Here is a 20,456-nt window from a genome sequence, read left to right as displayed (position 1 = left end):
TGGGAATGGTAGTGGCAGAATTATCAGAGGACATCTGTTCAGTACCTAATTGTTTTTTTAAGATCATTTTGAAGTCCCTGCACATACTCAATATACTGATTTTTAATCCTTATGTAACTGTTTCCTGACCTGGGATAGCTGTCATTACTGTTGACATTATTGTTTTGAAGAAAGGTGATCTTTAATTATCCTTTGATTTAGTTGAACACTTCTCTAGTATTTGCTCTCCCAATTAGTTTGAATACTTCTATTTCCTTTTTTTTGTTTGTGACTGGTTATATTTTCCTCTATTAGGCTTCAGGCTATATTATCATTTTAGAATTCATGAAATAATATTCCGGGTAATCTGCACTTTAAAATGGAATCAGAATGCATTACTCAAGGCTTTCTGTATGAATAATTGCCAATTGTATATTTTGCTTTCCAATTTGTGATAATGTTACTTTTCACCACACAGGAAACCAGCGGCAGTTCTATTCCGTCATTCTTAAATGTGGTGGATACTTCTGAAGTACCCCCAACATTTCATCGGACAAATAAATTCACAAATGCTTTCCAAGTGGTGATTGATGCATATGGAATGGCATCATATCGTGAGTTGAATCCTGGTAAGTTATGGAACAGCTTTAAGAGGTACTTACCATATTTCCTGGCTCATAATATGTGTTGTCTCATATGATGTACTGTGGTTTTTCCAATTAGAATTCTAGAAAGTTGCTTGGATCAAACAGGTTAGGGTCAAAGTATTTTAATATCAACTTAATACTATGAAAATGGAATTGTTACATTAATAAATTAGCAGCTATATTAACATTTATTCAACATAGCATTCCAGAAATTCATCATCACTGCTAATAAATCATTTCAGCAGTTATTTTTGCTATGGTTTTCACTTTTCTCATGCTCAAAATCTTCTTCACTTTCACATAGTGCAGTGGTCTGAAAATTTGTTGGTCAACAGAGCCAAATATCAACACTACAATGATTGAAATTTCTTTTGAGAGCCTTTTAAACTTTTACTGTTTAGGTGGGTACATTGTTATTAACTTATTTAGGGTACTCCTAAATGACTTTTGCTAAAAATGTCCTCAATTTGATTGAGGTGCATTCACTGAGGTCAAACTCATCCTAGTCTCGCATCCACACTCATCTTGTATGCTTGTTTTGACTTTCTCCTTTCATTCTTCCTCTCTGTGTGTCCAAACCATAGTAACATACCTTTCTCTATCCCCGACACTACATCTTCTTTCACTCCAAAATTCTCCCTAAAATTAACTTAATAAATTCCAAGAAATTGCAGGAGATGCCGCAGCAGTAACTTTTGACGGAGTCATCTGCTGATATACATTACTTAGCTGCAGAATGCATTACTTATTGCCGGGATCTCAGTCAAGGCAATTGATTTTTACACTCTGAAATTGTTGCATTGTGACATAATAAACTTAACTCAAAGTTTTAAAGGAGATACTTCAGGCGTCACTTTGTGGAAACGATACATATTGCAAAAGAAACACTTGGTTTTTCCACATAAAATATTTATTCACAACCTAGGTTTCGACGCTCAGCGTCATCTTCAGGTACCTGAAGATGACGCTGAGCGTCGAAACCTAGGTCGTGAAAAAATATTTTATTTAAATATAAATTCTTCAGGTACCTGAAGATGACGCTGAGCGTCGAAACCTAGGTCGTGAATAAATATTTTATGTGGAAAAACCAAGTGTTTCTTTTGCAATCAAAGTTTTAACTCTTAATTTAACCATAGGTACATTGAATAAAATTTGATATCATACGTAATTGTGATTTTATTTATTGATGAAATAAATTGTAAGGGATGCATAAAATTAAATCTTGATGAACACTAATGTGAACAATGGTCTTGCATCTCCTTGGAAAACTTGGTTAAGTCTATTTTGTATATTTTTGTTACCTTATGGGCTGGGAAATACTGTATTTTCAGAACTATTTTGATATAAACACTTGTGAAAGTATCTTTAATTATGAAACACAGTTTATATTTTTGTTTTTTTCAGCTTTGTATTCCACAGTAACATTTCCATTTTTATTTGGAGTGATGTTTGGAGACTGTGGTCATGGTCTGATTGTTACTTTATTTGCTGCATGGATGGTTATTTATGAAAAAAAACTTTCTCAATCCAGAGGGGGAGAGGTAAGTCTCAGGAATATGTCCACATGCATTATAGTAGTTTATGGCCTTAGTTATCTAAGTAAATTTGTTTGAAATGGGTATAACCAGTACATTTCAAGTTCAGATGAACAAGCAAAATTTTTCTGTTTGTCATGTATTCTAAAACTTCATCTAAGCCTCTAATAATAAGGTAATTATGGCTCATAGTCTCAAACTAGGTCAATTATTGGTTAAATATTATAATAGAAAGATAAATCTATACACTGTTGGTATTGCTTATCTATTGACATATAATTTATGGGTACATGTTTAAGTGGTTATATTAAGTGTTTGCCATTTCTAAATTGGATTTGTACAGTTTTGGTTTCTGATAACTGCGCTAATTAATGAGTTGTAAAATATTTCTCAGCTACCAGTTGTCTACTGATCTCCTTGATATCACAGCAACTAAAAGAGTTTTCTGTTCCATTGTTTAAATATTTAAAACATCTATTTTTTAAAAGAGTTAATTTTCAATTTCATTTCAGATATGGAACATATTTTTTGGTGGAAGATACCTCATTCTCCTTATGGGAATCTTTTCCATATACACAGGCCTGATATACAATGATGTGTTCTCTAAATCTTTTAATATATTTGGTTCGAGTTGGAAAAATCCTTATAATGAGTCTACTCTCTTGAGTAATGGAGAATTATCATTGGACCCAGCATTTGAAGAAAGTTATACTCAGTATCCTTATCCTTTTGGATTTGATCCTGTTTGGCAGGTATGTTTCTGTGATTCATTCATTTGAAAAGTTTGTTTTGAGTTTATATGCATATGTAAATAAGTCTACTTTCTGGAAATATCTTCAACTTTATTGTAGATGTATTTAATTATGTAATCTTAATATGTTTTTCTTAGTTAGCCCCAGATAATAAAATCATATTTCAAAATTCATTCAAAATGAAACTCTCCATTATAATTGGAGTGGTCCACATGCTTTTTGGAGTTTGCCTCAGTGTTGGAAACCACGTGTAAGTTGATAAAATGGCAGTTATTACTCTTAGCATGAGATTTCTCATTTAGTATTTTATGCTTCATATATATGATGATTGTAAAAAAAGTTAAGCATTACTATAACTTTAAATTTTGCATTGCCTTGTGAGTAATCATATTTTACTTTCCTCTAGTTATTACAAGAAAAAGATCAACATCATCCTTCAGTTCATCCCCCAAATACTTTTCTTGGCTCTTCTTTTCTTGTACATGGTAGTGCTAATGGTCCTGAAATGGGTCCTTTTCAGTGCATCCAACTGTGCGTATTTTTTCAGAATTTTTTGCGATAATTGCTCGTAATGCATACTATATGTAATTTAAATAATCATTTGTTATACAATGGTGTTTTCTAGGTATTAACTAAATACTAAAGTTAAATTCTTTTTGACAGCCCTGAAGTGGGGTACCAGATGTGCACCTTCAGTACTTATCACATTTATAAACATGATGATGTTCAAACCTATGGAGTATGATGAGAAGAATTGCTATCCGACCATTTATCCATATCAGGTATAATCAACTATTCTGCATTTCATACTGTCTTTTTAAAATTTTGGTAAAGAATAAAATGAATGGACTCTTACATAAGTACAATTATAAGGTAATACCCATATTCAAAACTATTTCAAGTTTATTTTCAGGTTTTATATTTCTCCCATAAAGTGATCAAACTTGCTGAGATGTGTAAAAAGTTTCATTGCATATTTTCTTTTAGCCTGAAAGAAATTAAGAAATATCAGTATTCTCTGAAATTTTATTTCTGATTCTAAACTGTACTCATTATAGACGTAAAGTGAGGGATTTTGAAGTTTGCAGGGGTTGGATATATTTTCTCTGTGCCGGACTAGTTAAGTGCAGTTAGTACAAACATTAAGCTAGTGGATTGGCATGAGTTGGTGCCATTCAAAGAATTCTCTGGGTTTGTCACCTCCCTCCCATCCCATTCTCAGCTTTTCAACGCCCATACAATATTCATTTTTACCCTGTTTATGGAAAAAATTTAATTGAAGATTGAAGGATGAAATTTCATGCTAGTGTAGTTAAATTTGAATGCATAAGAAAGACAATGTGGCATATATTTTTAATCATCACTTACTTTGCTGAAGTAGTACCTCTGATGTATTAAATTCCCTATTTTTGCCAACAGGAAGAAGTTCAACTTGGCCTGGTGGTTGTGGCTCTGCTGTGCATTCCATTTCTTCTCCTAGGAAAGCCCTTGTATATCCTCTTCAAGCGTTCATCATCAAAAAAACATGTAAGCAAAAATGTACAGCATCTTATAATAGTCTATAATATTATCCAAATAGTTGATAAGAACATGTAACTAAGTTGTGGTTTTCCATTATACTGCAGATTAATTTTTTGTTCCAAAAGTGTCTTAATGAAACTTTGGAATTCATACTTAAGAAGTCTCTAGAGAAAAAACAGATTCAGTGCCGAGTATAAATATTTCTACAATGCATCATATTGCACATTTTCCATGCTCTCTCACCTAATTGAAATTTATGCATTTTGCTGCATATGGGAGACTGATTAAAAAATGGATTTGAAAGAATTTGAATTCAAAATATTACATCTCCCTTCTCTGTGGAGCTGCCCATACTTAAACATAATAGGTTCTCAAATTGTTTCTTAAACTCTGGTCCAATGCCTAGAAATAACCCGCTGCCTGTAGCACCGTGTAAACTTCATGAAATTCCATATGTACTTGAAAATTAAACTTTCAAGCAAAATTCTTTGGTTTTTTTTCATTTGTAAATTTATATTTTGTTTTTTTATAAAAATTTTTATGCCTATGGAAGTTTGCTTTATGGTAATATTATAATAAATTTACTTTGTAAGAATGATAATTTTAACTAAAAACACTTACAAATAGTGTGTTTACAACTTCTCATTCTCATTCAAATACAATTTACCTTCCAAAATTTTTTAAAATGGTTTTCAGGGTTTGGTGGCATTCTTTCGCCATGAAAAAAATACCTTCATAAGGTTAACTAAGTTGGACATCTTTTGTCTTATCTTCTGATCAATTTTCCTGCGACTAATATCTTACTGAAAAGTTTGAAGAAGTGGGAAAGCTTTACATCAATAAAATGCTGTAACATGTAGTAGCCATTGTAATTCTACAGTTGCTTCCACTTGTAGCATACAGCCCTGACCAGGATGGTTGGAGGCATCACTTTGTGGAAGCGATTCATACCAGAAAAGAAAATACTTGGTTCTTCCACGTACGTTTTTATTAAGCACAACCTAGGTGTTGACTTACCAAGTCATCCTGATGTCTTTGGTGCCATCACCAGTCCTTGATGATGACTTTGTAAGTCAAAACCTAGGTCATGCTTAATAGAAATGTTTTTGGGGAAACCAAGTATTTTCTTTTCCAGCATACAGCACTGCTTTGTGCAAAATCTTTCTCGCCTGATCTGGCCCTTTAAAGTTAAGGCTGTTTCTTCTTCTCATCTTCTTCTCATTTGTGACTAAAATGATCCTAGCATCAAGTTTGATTGCTGCCACAACTTCTTTAGTGATACCATTGGAAAAGAAGCAAAAGCACTTTTGGGAAAAAAAATCATTGTGTAGGGGAGGGTGAAGGGATTCAAATCTTTTTTCATTTACTCCTTGAAAACTATCAAGATATATTGAGAACTTGATCAGGATAGGCAATAATTAATTCTAATAACTGCAAAATGAAGGCTTGTTGCTGGCTGCTTAACATGATACAAACTATTGGGATGTTTTGGAATACTTCTGATTATTGTGTAATGTACTTCTAATTATTGTGTCATGTGCAAAGTAAAGGCCAGCACCAGGAGGTAACAGGAGTTTTTGCAGTATGAGGCCTTGTGATGGCCTCCTAGAGGCAACCAAAATCAGTAACAAGTCACACGGTATCTTGTCAAACCCCCTTTACCTGTCACTATGGCTGCAAAGTCAAAGTGGCCCATTTTAGATAATGGTTTAAATGAGCTTCTAGGTCCTCTTAGATGCCATTTTAAAGTTTGGATTATCTGTATCTCTAAGAAATTTAATGTGAGCATCAAATGATGATCAGATATTAATGTCACCATAGAAGGCAAAGAAAACTCACCAAAATTAAATGAAGAGTACAATGTATTTTTCCACTGTCTTTTGTTCACGTTGAATTAAAGACAGTGGAAAGATACATTGTACTCTTCATTTAATTAAAATGAATTTCCACAAAGTTGAGCCAGGAACAATTGAATTTTTAAAACTCACCAAAGCCCAAATTATATTTTTCCTCAGAAGTTAAGCATGATGAGATAACTCATGATGATTTCATTTAGGTGGGTAAAACCATCTGACTTTAAAATTCTTCCTAATGAATTTTATTCCTACATTTATATAAACTTTAACTTAATTTTTCTTTCACAAGCTCCTCACAAATGGCGAAATTCAGCAGGACAACGGAGTGGAGTTGAATGATATTGAAAATAATGCTGGGAGAAGGCAAAGCCGCACTGAAGAACCTGCTGATCCCCATGAAGAAGGAGCTTTCTCGGATATATTCATCCTCCAAGCAATTCATACCATTGAATATATTCTGAGCACCATCTCACACACTGCCTCATATCTTCGGCTCTGGGCATTGTCTCTTGCTCATGGACGTAAGTTTGCCATAGCTGAGTCCCAAATATTTAGATTACTCTCTGAAGTTATCAGTATGAATACTGATGTAAATAGCTGATGTGGTTAGTTTAATTAGTCATGGATCTTGAATTAAGTATTACTATTAATTTTACATTTGTATCCCCATCTTCATTGTCATTGAAATAAAATTATTAGCAAGTTTAGTTGTCCTCTATCTGAGTGTAGGAAAGGTCAGAAAGAAAAGTTGACTTTCTTCTCATCATAGCCTTTTGATGAAAAAGATTATTTTGCTTACAAAAAATCTCCAAGAAAGCAGTGAATGTTGTTGACATACACATCTATATTTTTAGAGTGTATCCTTGTGGATACCTACCTTAACCGGTAGATTACCTGATAATAATAATATCCTTGTGGATGCAATGACATTATGGTATGACATTTGGGAGTATTCATTGGCATTTCCTTGCTTTTCTTTTCCTGAGATCTAAAATTCAAGTTATGGTAATGGTAACTATATGACCAAAATAGTGCTTGCTTAGGAAACAAGTTTCCCTCTTAGCATGAACAGGCTGTGCATATCTGCCATCATTTTGTGCATCTGGTTAAAAATGAAATAAACTCACTTGATATTTCAAAAAAGAATTTTCATTAGAATTACCTGGGTTTCATTGCTATTCATCATATTCAGATGAGGATCTGAAAATTTATGAGGAACTCACAGTTGCAGAGGTGATTGATATTCTTCTGTCATTGTAGTCTATTCCAAGCAAGTCTGGTATTTTGCACATATGGTTCCATTTGATGTTTTTAAGTGTCCATATGTGCCACATATTATGACTTGTTTCCATTGACCATATTTTTGGCTAGTATTTGCAAGCTGATTATTGCCTCTCTTGTACCTTGGTTTTTCCTGAATTCAAATTTATTTTCTGCAGTTTCACCATAAGAGTTGAGTGCAAAATTTATGGAATCTGCCACTTCTTAATTAACAACTTTAGTGATCCAATGCTTAAACATGAAAGAAAGCAGTAAAATATTTCTACTTCTGGCAAATCAGCACTTGATTTAATTGCCATCCAAGCCACAAAATGTTCATTGAAGAGAGTTAACTCAGTTAGAAAGCAAACACTGATTGCCCCATATTTTCCAGAAACTTTGATTTGGAAAATCCATGGTAGATTAAAATTCATCAATTGTTATCATACATAGTTAGAAATATAAGTAGTGTTAAAACAACTATTTTCAAAAGATATCAAAAACTTATTTGTATTATGTGAAATTCACAATCAGGGTAGGGTGGTCAGTTCCTTTCCCTGTGCTGGTTATTGTTTCCCAAGAAGAGCTGGTACCCACAAAATCACATTGCTTGGGTGCAGCTAAGGGTTCCCAGAGAGGTTTTCCCTGAAATCAAAACCAGGCCCTCCGGTTACTAATACAATGCTCTACTAGTGGACTGCTGATGCCCACAAAAAATATATATGTTTATATACATATGAGATATAATATATTGTAATGTTAGGTAATGTTTCATTATGTTACATTGTTATATTATATTTACAAGTTCTTTGGCCAAAATGTCCACTGAACCAAGGACTGCCAGAGTGCCTATGTTACAAATTCTGATTCTCAAAGTCTTTTGAAATATCTTGAGTCTAATTCTGTTAGTTCCAATCCTCTTCCAGGGCATAGTAATGGTAAATTACTACTTTTCCTTTTTAATGGATTGTGTGGTCAGCACAGTGCCCGATCCCCAATAAGGAAAATCAGCCAATATCCTTTCAGAGTTTTCTTCCCTAAACCTTAGAAAAATCTGCAAAGTCACAGCGCTACTTAGGTATGGGTTTCCCTGGATATTTTATTTCCCTTGTTCATATTATTTCCAATGCAAATTCCTACGACAAGGGATGGTGCCCATTAGGACATTAACCCACTGTATTGGGTATTTAAATCAATAAGGAAAAATTGTAGTTATGATAACTTTGTTTAATAAGTGAGCATTCATTTAAGAGTTCATAGCTATGTAAGTTTACAGGAAAAAAAAGAGAAATTTGCAATTCAGGGGATGACCATACAATAATACAAAATAATGTATGTTGCATAAAGGTATTGGTAAAAATTAAGTGGCAATATATGAGATATATGGTTACGAGAACTAAGTTTTGGTCATTGGAATTAAGTTTCTTAGGAAGCTGCATATATTCTTAAATCACAATTTTTACTCTTTGTTTTCTCAGAGTTATCAGAGGTGCTATGGAATATGGTGCTGAGAAGAGGCTTTATACTATTCCCTGGCTTCATTGGATGCATTGCCATTTATGTCATTTTTGCAATCTGGGCAGTTTTTACGCTTGCCATTTTGGTTTTGATGGAAGGATTATCAGCATTTCTTCATACCTTAAGGCTCCATTGGTGAGTAAAACATTCATATTTATGAGCTAATATTTTTTCTTGGAATTTTTTTCATTTAATGATCAGAGTAATAGAGGGGGATATGTGCTAACAGGAGGAGGAGATGCAGTGGCAATATTTTCATGGCTTTTTTGAAGAAAGAGTAATTTGTCATTCTTAGGAGTTAGGACTTCACTATTGTATTGATCAATGCTCGTCAACCATATTACAATTGATATAAAGGATAGAATGATGGATATGCTTATTAATCAGCAAGTATCTCTTAGAGCTTTTGAGAATCCCTACGTATTGTATTATTCCCAAATCAAAAATATATAGGACTTCTAGATAATCCACATGTAGATTTTCAACCATTATTTTCTGCATCCACTTATACTTCAATATTAACTACCACAAAAGATGTCTGCAGTCATTTTGGAAAATATCCTTTCCTGAAGAAAACTTAGATCATATTCTCTCTCTCATAATTCCTTTGCTAAGTGGATGTTTTTAGAATGGTTTTACTATATCTCGGTCCACCCATTTTCCTTTCTGCATTTTATAAACAATTGTTTTCCATTCTATTTAATTTATTTTGTGCTTCCTTAGTTATAATAGCTTAAGTAATTTCACATATATTAAAATGGGTGATTTGAGTTTCTTGATCTTTAAAATTTTACTACACCATATGGACTTAGTTAAGCTGTCGAAACACTTCTGAGGTAGTAAAGATTTGCATGTTTCCTCCTTATTTGCTTTTCTAATTGAAGCCAGCTCTCAAAGAACAGAAACTTCACCAATTGGCATTTCTTCAACTTCCCAGAAGCTCACAGGAATTGTTTGAATTTTATCAAATGCAGAAGATAAATCTATTTCTTTAATCCCTAGTTTCAAACATAAACCTGCAGTGAAAAATACTATAGCCCTAAAATATTATGCTTGCAGACATTATTTATGCTTTTGGTTATCATAAATTGATATTTTTATATTATTTCTCTGTCAATTTTTTTTCATTTTAAAAATACATATCCGCTCTCGACTTTATCCTAAAACATGAATTAATTTTATTTATAGGGTGGAGTTCATGAGCAAATTTTATATTGGTGAAGGATATGCGTACCAGCCTTTCTCATTCAAAGCCATACTGGATGATGAAGATAAGAAAGATGATGATTAGAAATATTTACAGCCATTAATTTATGTAGATTTCCAGTCCATGTGTTGGTATCATATTGAAAAGTTAATCAATGTTTTTCATCCCACTTTCAATAACTTGTAGCATTTAAAAACCAAAGTTATTAATCATTTGTTTCAGAATAAAACTTAAAAATCTAATGCAAGGTATTCATTGACACATTTAAATAAACTGTTGTGTTAAGTTTCTTGTATCATAAATTTGAAAGTAAGAGAATATATTTTTTCTTTATTATGCCATTTCAGTAAATTAATATATTGGTACCTCTCCGTTCCCAAATTGCAGACCAACTCTAATTGCCCAGTTACATGTGCTTTCAAAAATTCTATAAATCACTTCAGCATAGCCCTTAAAAATAGAATAAATCCTTAGCTCTGATTAGTTGTTAAATTTGTGTGTTTATTTATTGGTCAGGTAGTTTTCAATTCAAAAGTAGTTTGTTAGAGATAACATTAAATGATATCTATAGAATATTAAAGTTTCAGAGAAAGTAATCTTTAAATATTTTAGCTCCAAACAAAATGATATCCATAATCATCAAGTTTATACTATGGTAAAAGAAATATTTTGTGAAAAGTCGATTGAACAATTTATAATTTCCTAAGTGTTAAGTCTTAGATGAACTTCATGATGTACGGATGTAGGAAACCTTAACTTAATTTTTAAATTAAATTGTAATACAAATTTGAAAATTTAACTAAAAATGAGAGGTATTAAAAGTAAATATCCCACAGTAAGGAGTAATTTCTGGTTCATCCAAAATGTAACCAAAAAGTCTACTTTCATGAAAATGTACCATTGAATATTTTTTCTTACCCTAGTGAATAGTTTTTGAGCTGCTAAATTCACAAATTCCTCAATCATATCGTATGCACAATGAAAAAAAATTCCCGGAAAGACTATGTATTACATCTCCTATTTTTATGTTGTCCACATTTTGGAAAAACGTCAAGAGCTCAGTCAGAGATGTGCTCTAATATGCATTTCCATTTAAATGGAGACTTCTTTTTTAAAGTAACTAAGGATACTTTCTTGAATATTATAATTATTGGTATACTACTACCATTTAACGTAGGGTTTTGATAGACACCAACCATAAAACAGAACAGGGATGCATTTATTTACCACTCTAGCATTAAAATGGATATTAAATAAGAATCTGCTTTCCCTATATTTGGGTAGCAATCATCACCCAAGTAGATGTAATGACACGTTGCGATGCAATGTTTAGGAGAAGAGTGGTGAAGTCTCAAAACATGGCTATACACTAACCAATTTTTGTGACTGGGGCAGCTCCTCTGATGGTGGTAAAATTCTTTTGCGGTTATTCTATGGTTATGTATCTACCAACTAGAATAGGACCCTGGATTAGAGTAGTAGTAGTAGTATTTAGGGGAGTAGCACAGAATGAGAGAGTCTTTATTTAACCCTTTTTAAACAATGGGGTTCAGGCACCAGGGAGTAGGGACAAGTGAGTGGAGCAAGGCTGAGCATCTCTGGTGTGGTAATAGACTCAATTGACAGACTCAGAGGTGGCCCAGGATGTCGGGAGAGGTGCAGGGCAAGGCTAGGCAACTCTGGTGTGGTCGTAGGCTCGACCAACAGACTCAGAGGCAGGGCATCGGGGTAGGAATGGGGAATGGAATGGACACTGCTCCAGGATTGTCTCGCTTTATAAAGCATCAGGGTAGTGCGGCCATCGCTCCTTTGGGAGGAGGGATGACTTCATAGTAGCTACATTGTAGCAAAAAGGGGGGAATTCAGTCGCGGACATTGTCTTGTTTGCTGGGGTGTACTCTTCCTTGGGAGAGATAATCATCAGTCGGGGTTTCCGAGAAACCCACACTACATCACCATACAATGCCTTGTTTGCTGGGGGGTACTCTTCCTTGGGAGAGAAGAGCATTAGTGGGCATTTCCGAGAAACCCACACTACATTGGTATAAGCCTATTCTTTATGAAAGGCTCCAAGAGGTTCCATCTGACGGATGGTATACTCACTCAAAGTGCCCTACACAAAGCACCTTATTTAGGGATCGAGATACCACTGAAAAATATTCAACACTGCCAGGATTTGAACTCGGGTGGGAAAACCCTCTGGATGGGAAGCAAGTATGATAGCCACCACACCATCTTGATTAGAACTCCGTTGTTAAATTATGCTTGAAATAATCTGTTTGGAGGATAAAATGAACATTTCAGAGTAATGTTATCGTAGCTGAAACCCACTATCATATACCATTAAAAATTATACGTCATATGAGTTTTTAGCTGATAAAGAAGGCAACCAACTTTGGATTTGTAAATTAGAACTTGGATGAGATAGTTGGCTATGGGCTTCATGGAATTTTCTGAACATTTGTTGTAGTAACTGATGTGTAAATCACATCCATGAGTGTTTTCTTATATAGAGATTTTGGAGGCCTCATTCCTCTTATATACTTGTAGTTAGACAAAGTTTTAAATTTTTAATTTGGAGTGAATTGTTTGTGTAAATAAATAAACATCATGAGATTATCCTTCAAGTTAAGCAAATGTTGAATAAATAATTATGCATGAACATGGGTTTAATGTATCAAAAATGTAAAGTTCTATGTTCCGTAATAATTAGATGAGTACAAGTTGAAAGCTATTGAGATTTTGAAATTAGTAAATTATGGGCAAATTGATATGAAAAGAAAGATGTAAAATCAAACAATCATTAAATGGCTTCTGTGATATAAACAATGACTTTGCTAGGGATGTTGGAGGAAGGATAAAGTGGATGAAGCTAGGTATTGAGAGGGTATTGGAAGAAATTTTAGCAGAAAACTGTTTTATTGTTGGTACAGAAGGTGAAAGAGATTGCAATTTGGATGTCTTAAAGGAGACAGAGTTTGTAAGGATACTGTGCTGCAATGGTTGTATTTTTAATAAGGTAAGAAACACAAAAGCAACAAACATTGCTAGTTAGTTTCCAGATAGCACAAAAAACTTGCCTCCATGCAGAAAATTAAATATTGTAAAAATGGCATCTAATTCAGCAAGAAGAAAATAAAAAGGGTGGAATGGTTGACATATCTTGATTTATAAATTCCATGGGAAGTTAATTATCCCGTAGAACTTATAAGCCAGATTTCATCATCATTTCATCATACTTATGGGTAACAACGTAAAAGGAAAATGACTTTTACATTGTGAAATTGTTGCATTTTAATGTACATGTAGCATATGACTCCATGATGATTCTTGGATCAGTCATTTGATGGACAATTTAAAACCAAAAAGGTGGAATTTATTAGCAGAGAAAAATAGGTTTTGCAAGTCAATGGGTAATTGGAATATCTTAAATAATTTTAGAAAAATTTATAATTTTATTGTTTTTACTATCAATAAAATTTAATAGTATAGTTTTTAATTGCATATTGATTGGTAGTGGGATGTTGAAGATTGTGATGGAGGGGACAATGTCGGGCAAACGAGGAAGGGGCAGGAATAGAATAAGGATGTCGGACGAAATGAAGGGAGGAAGGAATTTTATACAGATTAAGAGTGACTTTGTGATAGAGTAAGATTTTGGTTGTGTTTTGTTAGGAGAGGCTAGATATTTATTTGGTAGTTGTGTCCATCCAAAACCTCTCTTAGCGGGTAGATTGCCCAAAAAAAATTAAAATGGTAATACCCAGGTCTCTCCCATGGACTTAAACCTTGACATGGTAGAAGGGATTTTCCACTCTGATGACCCCTAGAGCTGTGCTGGTGGTAGCAATCGTATTCGGTCCTGGCCATCTATGCCAGATAAGTCGAAGAGAAGAGCCAGATGACAGGCAGTCTGTGCAATATCTGATTCTCAGTGAGGTGCCTACAGATGCATCTAGCCCCTATGGGGGGAAGGGGCATTTGGGTGATAGTGTTACATGAAAAACACTATTGAGGAAGGCAATGGGAACTGAGGCTAGGAAAGTAAAATATTTTTGCTAAATTAAAAGAAGATCAATACGAGGTCGATCCAGAAGGTAACTTACGTTTTGAAATAAAATAGGAACCTTGTTAAAAGACAAAGTTTTATTATATATATCTGAAAGGCACATTTTCCACTATTTTTCGACATAATTACCATTCAAATTGAGGCTTTTGTCATATCGATAGTCAATCTTTACAATTCCGTCTCTGAAGGAATCTGCCGCCTTATATTTTAACTACATGTTGAACTAGCATGCAATTCTGCGTCAATGTCAGAGGGCTGTGTTGCAAGCCACGTCTAGTGAGAGATTTGTAATTTTAAATCGGCGATTTTCACAATTTTTTTGTTGATTTTCACGGTGTTCATCTGTCACAAGGCCAGGCCGACCACTGTGGTCCTCGTTGTGAACATTGGCGCGGCCATTTTTGAACTGAATGCACCACTGCCTCACTCCGTCTTCACTCATTATTCCGTCTCCGTACACTTAGCAAAATTGCAAATATATTTCAATTGGCTTGTGGTTTTTTGCCAGTTAAAACCTAATGAAGATCTAAGTTTACAACTCGCGGGATTTGCTGTTGCAGCGCACACTGTAACAGTTCCCAGAGAGCAAACTAGAAGAACCACAGTCAGGAAACTAACAGAGCAGGATGCGTAATGAGGGTTGGGGCGTTTAGAAACCATGATGGTTGCTCCAGCCATGCCCACCGGCATGCCTGCAGCCATGCACACAGTAGGCCAAAACGTAAGTCACTTTCTGGACAGCCCTCGTAGCAAAGGAATTCAAATTAAAAGGTATTATGTTGATCCCATCATCTACAGAAATTCAAACATCATAATAAATTCCAGAAAAATAGTTTTTATCCCATTTATATGATTTCCAGGCCTTGATAATGCATAAAATTACCTGAGTATTATGATTGTTTTGTATTCTGCTGTTTAAGGTCGGTTTTGAATAGACACAGCCTTACGATGGTAAACCAATACATTCCCTTGCCTCTCCTCTTCAATTCCACATACTTATATCTTCACTTAATTCCGTCCAACATCCCTCTTCAACATCCCTAACATTCGCCCTCTATTACTGCCTTCAACATCCCACTGCTTATCAATATGTTTTTCATCCATTTTTCCTTTCTCATTATGATTTCTCCTGACAATCCTCTCTTCTCACCCACCATACCCAACACCACCTCATTTGTTTTCCTTTCTGTCCACTTCACCTTCTCCTTCCTTCTCAACACCCACATTTCAAAAGCTTCCAATCTACGTCTAGAAGTGTATACGATCTAGGTGTTGACATCCTTACCCAACATCTCTGTCATCAATTCCTTCCTCCTTGTGAAAGCCTCTTTTCCTAGTGTAATTCTTCTTACGTCCCCACTACTTCGACCATTTTGGTGCAAAGCACTTGCGAGATACGCAAACTCTTCCATTGAGTGTAATGTAATAAGTTTACTGTAAAAATTATACAAAGTCTGTTAATTCATGTTAGAATATATCCAATATCAATTTCTAAATAAATGCGCAAACCGCACGAGAGTTAAGAAATTTACCACATTAAATTGTTCTGTACACTTTTATACACGCGTTGCGAAATAATTACGATATCAGTTGATTTCAAGGTGACGTTCACAATAAGAAATCGAGGCCTTTGTAGTTGAAAATTACAAAAAAATTGATAGTAGTACAATAGAGATTTCATTGTGAATCTGGTTCATCTTATCTCACCGTATACGATTGATTTCACGTGGGAAGATTGATGGTGATAAGTAATTAGAGGAGAAAAGGTTACCCCGTTGAAAAAATGTTTATCTTTATTCACAAAGCTTGTAAGAAGAAATCGCTCGTTCATTTCAATGACGGACCTTTCGGGAGTGAACTCTGGAAAACCCAAAAGATATGTGCAAATGACCACGCGGAACATTCGATTCAGCGAAATGTGCTTTTTGTCGTTTCTCCAAAGGCCACAAAGTTTACATAGCGATAATTGGGTGTGTTATAGTTGCTTTAACGTAGAAATTTTTTTAAAATCACATAACTGATGATATAAATTGCATTTAACTTGTTTGCCTTTAATTGTTCAATAGGGCTTGTGGAAGTAAGGCTTTTTCACAAAAAATTTTAATTCAGAGTACTTGGAGTTTTCTTCGATTGAATTCTTCAGATAAAAAGTTAAAGTGTACAAAAGCTGAGTTTAAGAAAAATACGGACATTTTTTGAAGCTGTGGACTCTTGGCTGCACGGCATGAAGTCTGTAAAATGCCATTTCGCGTAAATTGTTTCGTGAGAATGTTTTATTGCTACAGTAATGGGGTATGACTAAACGAGTGAAACAATCCCGGACAATCAAAGATGCTGGTTGCATCGGCGAGTCGGACAACGACGCCAAAAATCGGAGAGCTGGATTACCATACTCGGGTGTCCGTATTTAACCCCATGTGATCCGCAACCACCACAACAGATGATGGAAGCAATACCAACTCAAAGTCACATCTCCCGACGGAGATTCCATCCAATATATTTACATGGTCGATATCCTGAGACTCCCTGTCTAACGCCTTTGAGAGTATTGGCATGAAGTTGTAGAACTTGTCAAGAGTAGTGTGCATATGCATCAGGGATTCAGTCAGTGCAGCCATAATCTAGGCCGATCGGAGGGCAATTCCAGTCGATAAGGCCGCATAAGTGACGGGCGCCGCCTTAAACCTTCTTTTATTACGAAACAAGGCTTGAAACCATTGGTTTTTCGTCAGATATTTTAGTACCCTGAAATCCACCGCTAGGGTGTGTGGCAGGGGTGTATAAATCAGGCTAATTTTTACCCGGAAATAACCCTACCGCGGTCGGACAATGTTTATCTGATCTCCTATCGTTCGTGGGAAAAATGACATCTTAAATTTTTCTGTTCTACACTTAATTTCTCTAATTTTATGAAAATGATCTCCCCTACCGTAGTTAGATGGGGGTAATAATGCATTTTCAGCATCACTGCTTAAGAGACATCCTTCCAATATATGCAAGAGATTTAATCTGTGATTTAACCTTCGCTCCGTGAGTGATTCCCAGCCTAGCTCCTCTAATATTTTTGATACACTTATAAATGTATCATAACAGGTTCCTTTGTAACGAGAGCTCTTTTCTCTATTTTATATTTGTGACTTCAGTGCGACTAGTTGAATACGATGAGTCATATTTGCAGGATTAGGCATTTTACACTTAATTTATTTGTTCGTGAGCCAAAATTTTGTAAAGTTTACCAGTCCCAAGTACACTAGACGGGGGATGCTCTAAACATGCAAGGTGGGGGGGGGGGGAGGCGCAAGTTTGTTGTGACTACTATGACACACACTAGTCGTCGCTTGTCCGCAGCTTCACATTTTTATGTGGACTGAGAAAGTGAACTGCTGCGCTGTGCCCACAGAACAAGTGCTGTTGGAACATGACAGTTTCAGGTTTAGCTTAGTGGACTTCCTTCATGATGAGGGTAAAAAAAAGGAAATTTGCACTTCCACATGAAGATTTAATATTTCACGACCATGGTTTCGATGCTGCGCATCATCATCATCAGGTGATGATGATCTGCGCACCACCCGATGATGATGTGCAGCATCGAAACCATGGTCGTGAAATATTAAATCTTCATGTGGAAGTGCAAAGTTTCTTTTTTTTATCCGTAAGTGCTGGCGGGTTGAAACCCATCTGAGACTGGGAGAGACAAATGTGGCTTTCTCGGTATTCATTACCTTCACCCCCCCCCCACTTCCTCTGTAGGAATGTTATTTCCTGCCACTGCATATTCTTGGCAGGTTTTAATGCCTAGAGCAACAACATAAATTTTGATTCACGCGTACCTGTACCAACAACCTAAAGGGGAACAGTGCTCCTACTCACCCCTCCCTTTTGAAGGCGTCGGTGATCAACCTTTTCCGAAGATGATGGATTTAAATTCCAAAGAAACTGCGGGAGATGCCGCAACAGTAACTTTTAACGGAGTCATCCGTTAATGTGCATTTCAATGCAACAATTTCAATTGCAGTGCATTTCAATGCAACAATTTAGCGGATGACTCCGTTAAAAGTTACTGTTGCGGCATCTCCAGCAGTTTCTTTGGAATTTGTCAAAGTGAAAACACCATAAGTGTTTAAAGTTGGCTTTAACCTCGTGGACTGTGGCGCCTTGCGCACGACTACGAATGCCTGTGACATTGTATGTACGGTATTTCGTCACAACATCTTGTTCCTTTAAAAGCCCCAAAATTTCAGAGTTTAAGAGGACGCCGCGGTAGCTTAAGTGGCTAAAGCACTCGACCGGATATTGAGGAATCTGGGTTCGAATCCCAGTCAAGGCGAATGATTTTTACATTCTGAAATTGTTGCATGATGGATTTAGTTTACCTCTATACTCCACTCAATCATATGCATCTCTTATTTTTCAGCGTGCCCTTCACTGCACAACACCCGAGGTTGTTATTTTTAAAAAATTATTTCTCTCTAATCATCCCATCCCAGTAAAGCAACACTAATTTAAAGGGACTTCCCATTATCATGGTTGTTACCTCATTCGTATCCTCCCCCGCCTGCTTGGCCCATATTATTTTCACTCGCCGTTTTTCTGCTCTCCGGGTGGCCTCATTCAGGTCTCTGAATGCTGACTGACGCGATGGATCCCGTAATATTTGGTGCCACCATCCTTCTGGCATCAATTTTCTATTCCCCCTCACCTTTCTCTTCTTATTTTAACCGCCTATCTTCACCGAGAGAGTACGCGATTTCACTTTTGCAATGCGAAATTAATCGCCACCTCTTTGTTTCAATGCTGAAAAGCGCACAAATCTTGAATCGAATCGGGAGGATGGTTCTCTCTAACATTTGCATTCGACCACTGAAGGAAAATGCCACTGTTTTTCATCCAATCTTATCGCTAGTGGTAGTGGTTAAAAATAGAATGGCAGATTTAATACAAATCAATTTGCAAACTTACGGCATCATTCAAAGGAACTTCGGGAGATGCCATGACAGTAATAACGGGATCCCGGTCAAGGCGAATGATTTAAACACTTTAAAATTGTTACGTTGTAATTTAGCATTATGTAAGGCAGTTTGGACAATCAAGAAAACGATCGAGCATTAAAACCCGTTTCCAAAGCTGGCGGGATGAGAGCCTGTAACCTTCGGATAAACAGGCGACACCTTTACCCCGTCGCCAGGGTGGTCAGAAATCTTATGATGAATGCTCATTGTCATCTACATCAGCTTGTGATATTTGCAATTTTCGTATACATTATTCGACGATTTTTACTTCCCATGTCACAATTTAAAATCCATTATTGCATATTTTTAGAAAGGAAAATTTATTGCTTCAAATTCTCTCAAAAGGTACATTGCATACCTAGATGCAATATTAGGATACTTATAAAACCTACGTACATGATCTAGATAAGACATTCTAGAAAGGTTACTTATTATGAATAATGTCTTTTGCTGTTGAAATTTTGCGATTTCTTTAACGAAATCCTCTCCTTCCCGACGTTTTCACTGTCCACTATCTAAGTGCTCACGAGTGAGATACTACCCCCACATCCAACCTCACTGCTCCACTTCTGATTAATTTCCCCACCTCCCACATTCCAAGAAGTTCTACCTCCCCCATTCTCTAGCGTATTTATTATGAAATATCTCTTAGGGAATTCGCGTGACGAAAATAATGTTGCACCTTGAAACTCGGATAGTAAGGAGACGAAATTTGTGGAATTCTCACGTGTTTCTGATTCAATTAATTTCGAATTGATTAGAAAACCCACGCCCATGGCGAAGATTACTGGTGCTTGATTATGACGAAAATTTTAAATGAATCTTAGCAAAGCTTGATTAAAGAATATTAAATCAATTAGGGCGAAACGCGCCTTTGCATGTAGCGTAGGAATAAGCGATCCCTTCCCTGCATTGATTTAGAGGATTCATGAAGCTATTTCTGAATTATGACTGGTTGATCAACTAATATGCAAGGAAAAATTCCTTTAAATAACATTCATTATCATTTTCAATGCTCTTTTGCGATTTTATAAGTGATTATAGATATGCGAGATATAGAGCTGTGACGTGGAAACCAAGTATTTCATTTTAATCCACACGGC

The 20,456-nt window shown here is 35.6% G+C and overlaps 1 protein-coding gene across 2 annotated transcripts in view; it reads left to right on the top strand.

Moving 5' to 3' along the window:
- The window catches only part of LOC139690077 (V-type proton ATPase 116 kDa subunit a 1-like), a 62,345-nt gene extending 51,797 nt beyond the window's left edge, over positions 1-10,548 (top strand). For both annotated transcript variants that reach the window (XM_071587279.1, XM_071587278.1), the window contains 10 exons: positions 458-608; positions 2,031-2,167; positions 2,674-2,913; positions 3,051-3,163; positions 3,320-3,444; positions 3,577-3,695; positions 4,333-4,440; positions 6,580-6,811; positions 9,029-9,203; positions 10,257-10,548. In XM_071587279.1, the coding sequence (XP_071443380.1) occupies positions 458-608; positions 2,031-2,167; positions 2,674-2,913; positions 3,051-3,163; positions 3,320-3,444; positions 3,577-3,695; positions 4,333-4,440; positions 6,580-6,811; positions 9,029-9,203; positions 10,257-10,359 (1,503 nt within the window). In that variant the 3' untranslated portion in view covers positions 10,360-10,548. The remainder of the gene's footprint in view (positions 1-457; positions 609-2,030; positions 2,168-2,673; positions 2,914-3,050; positions 3,164-3,319; positions 3,445-3,576; positions 3,696-4,332; positions 4,441-6,579; positions 6,812-9,028; positions 9,204-10,256) is intronic.
- The last annotated feature ends 9,908 nt before the right edge of the window (positions 10,549-20,456 follow it).

This window comes from Hetaerina americana, unplaced genomic scaffold (assembly GCF_022747635.1).
Source record: "Hetaerina americana unplaced genomic scaffold, ioHetAmer1.1.p SCAF_3, whole genome shotgun sequence".
NCBI lineage: Eukaryota > Metazoa > Arthropoda > Insecta > Odonata > Calopterygidae > Hetaerina > Hetaerina americana.
Note: the sequence above shows the minus strand (reverse complement) of the source record. Positions and strands in the feature narration are given on the sequence as shown.